Below are 2,500 nucleotides of genomic sequence, written 5' to 3'. Positions count from 1 at the left end.
GTACTCAATGGTCACTGTGCAGTTTTACACCTCTGACTCTATCATGCCTCTCTCACTCCCTCTCTCTCTGTCTCTCTCTCTCTGTCTCTCTCTCTCTCTCTGTCTCTCTCTCTTCTCTCTCTCTTACACTCTCACTCTCTCTGTGTCTCTCTCTCTCACTCTTTCTTACTCTCTCTCACTCTCCCTCTCTCTCTCTCACTCCCTCTCTCTCTGTCTCTCTCTCTCTCCCTCTCTCACACTCTCTCTCTCTGTCTCTCTCTCTCCCCATACTCTTTATCACTATCTCCCTCTCTCCCTTTCTCTCTATGGGCATTTCTCTCTCTCCTCTCACTTTTCCTCTACCCCCCACATAGGTGCAAAAGAGAACAACACTTACGTTACAGTATTAGGAGGCTGTGTAGAATAAACATGGATATACAAGAGTAAACAAGAAGAAACACAAATAAACAAGAATGAACAAGAACAAGGAGAAATAAGGCTATCGAATATTGTCAACACTAGTATGACGATGTATTAAATCTCATCCATATGTCTTAGTCTTGACATTTTCTCTGTGTGTGTGTGTGTGTGTGTGAGTGTGTGTGTGTGTCTGTGTGTGTGTGTGTGTGTGTGTGTGTGTAATGACATATGTCTGTGTAAACAGGTGTTTGGCCTGTTTGTGTCTCTTGTGTGTCTTCATAAATCAGAGGTGATTTATCAGTGTGATGGCTGATAAACAGAGTCATTACACTACAGTAGAGGGTAATGTAAACACACATAGAGTGATGTTATATAGAGAGTGATGTTATATAAAGGTTGATATTACATAGGGTGATGTTATATAGGGAGTGATGTTATAGAGAGTGATATATAACGATTGATGTATATAGTGTGATATATAAAGACTGATGTTATATAGACTGATGTTATATAGAGTGATGTTATATAGAGATTGATGTTATATAGAGTGGTTATATAGAGAGTGATGTTATATAGAGTGATGTTATATAGTGGTTAAATAGTGATATAGAGATTGTTATATAGTGATGTTATGTAGAGACTGATGTTATATAGATTGATGTTATATAGTGATAATATATAAATATTGATGTTATATAGATTAATGTTATATTGTGATGTTATATAGAGTGATGTTATATAGTGGTTAAATAGTGATATAGAGATTGTTATATAGTGATGTTATATAGAGACTGATGTTATATAGATTGATGTTATATTGTGATGTTATATAGAGTGATGTTATATAGTGATAATATATAGAAATTGATGTTATATAGATTGATGTTATATAGAGTGATATTATATAGAGAGCGATGCTACATATTGTGGCGTTACATCTAGGGAGCTGGAGACATAGACATAGAGACATAGAGATGAGTCAGAGACATAGAGACAGACATAGAGACCACTCAGGGACATAGAGACAGACATAGAGACCACTCAGAGACATAGAGACAGACATAGAGACCACTCAGAGACATACAGACAGACATAGAGACCACTCAGAGACCTTCACTAACCTGCCCTGGCAGTGTGTGATATGACTGTCAGATGCAGAGACACACACACACACACATACACACACACACACTGTGCTGGAGTGGAGAATCTTTTTTTAATTCTTACATAAACAAGAGTTGCATTTATTCATACATGCAGTGAAATATAAAAATAGACATTTGAGTTGATTTCTGTACAAACACACGTACACAGATATAAATATTGGGTAAAAAAGGTCGTTTACAGTCTCACTGCTTCACTGAGTACAAAAAAGACTGGGAAAAAAAGAGCCTCACAAGACACAGTCACACTACTAACACGGGAGGGAGCGGGGTCAGCGTGGCTCCGCCTCTCTCACCCTCTCTCTGTGTGATTGTTCCACTCAGCAGAGAATGGGAGAAATGGAGAGAGAGAGAGAAGCAGAGTGGACAGAGACTTTCTTAAGGGTGTTCGTCTGAGTCATTCGCTGGCGGCGGCCAGCTCTCCGCCCAGCGGGCCGTCCTGCTGTGTGCTCTGCCACAGGTAGAGGGCGCTCTCCACCTCGTCCTCTTCGCGGTTCTCCGGAATCTCCTCCATGGCCGGCAGCCATTTCGTATGCATCTGTGCCGAGGCGTGATTGGTCGAGCTGTGCCCTGTCGCCATGCCGCCGCCGCCGCCGCCACTGGGATTCTGAAAGTGCGTGTTGGCTGCCCAGGCGGCCACGCCCTGTGGGTAGATGGAGCTCGCGGCGCACGCACCGCCCACTTTGGCGAGGAGAAAACCCTTCCTGGTCTCTGCGGCGACAGAGGAAGGGGCGGAACCTTCTGAGAGCTCGGTGAGCGGGACGTAGGATGATGGCAGCAGATGCTGGAAGACGGTGTTCATCTCTGAGAGCAGCGAGCTCCCTCCGTCCTCCTCGTCCTCTGCGTCCTTGCCAAAGGTGGAGAAGCTCTTGCGGTTGGAGTCGAGGGACTGCTGATCGTCCTCCACCACCTGGGTGTGGCTCTCCTCCCCGGGGATG

The 2,500-nt window shown here is 44.0% G+C and overlaps 1 protein-coding gene across 4 annotated transcripts in view; it reads right to left on the bottom strand.

Annotated features, from left to right (window-relative positions):
- Positions 1–1,596: 1,596 nt before the first annotated feature.
- The window catches only part of pcdh18a (protocadherin 18a), a 6,694-nt gene continuing 5,790 nt past the window's right edge, over positions 1,597–2,500 (bottom strand). For all 4 annotated transcript variants that reach the window (XM_035530343.2, XM_035530344.2, XM_035530345.2 and 1 more), the window contains exon 4: positions 1,597–2,500. This exon is cut by the window's right edge. In XM_035530343.2, coding sequence (XP_035386236.1) covers positions 1,960–2,500 — 541 coding nt within the window. In that variant the 3' untranslated portion in view covers positions 1,597–1,959.

The sequence above is a fragment of the Electrophorus electricus genome, chromosome 5 (assembly GCF_041902795.1).
Source record: "Electrophorus electricus isolate QZ-2024a chromosome 5, ASM4190279v1, whole genome shotgun sequence".
NCBI lineage: Eukaryota > Metazoa > Chordata > Actinopteri > Gymnotiformes > Gymnotidae > Electrophorus > Electrophorus electricus.
The sequence above is the reverse complement of the archived record's forward strand: the minus strand, read 5'-3'. Positions and strand labels throughout refer to the sequence as shown.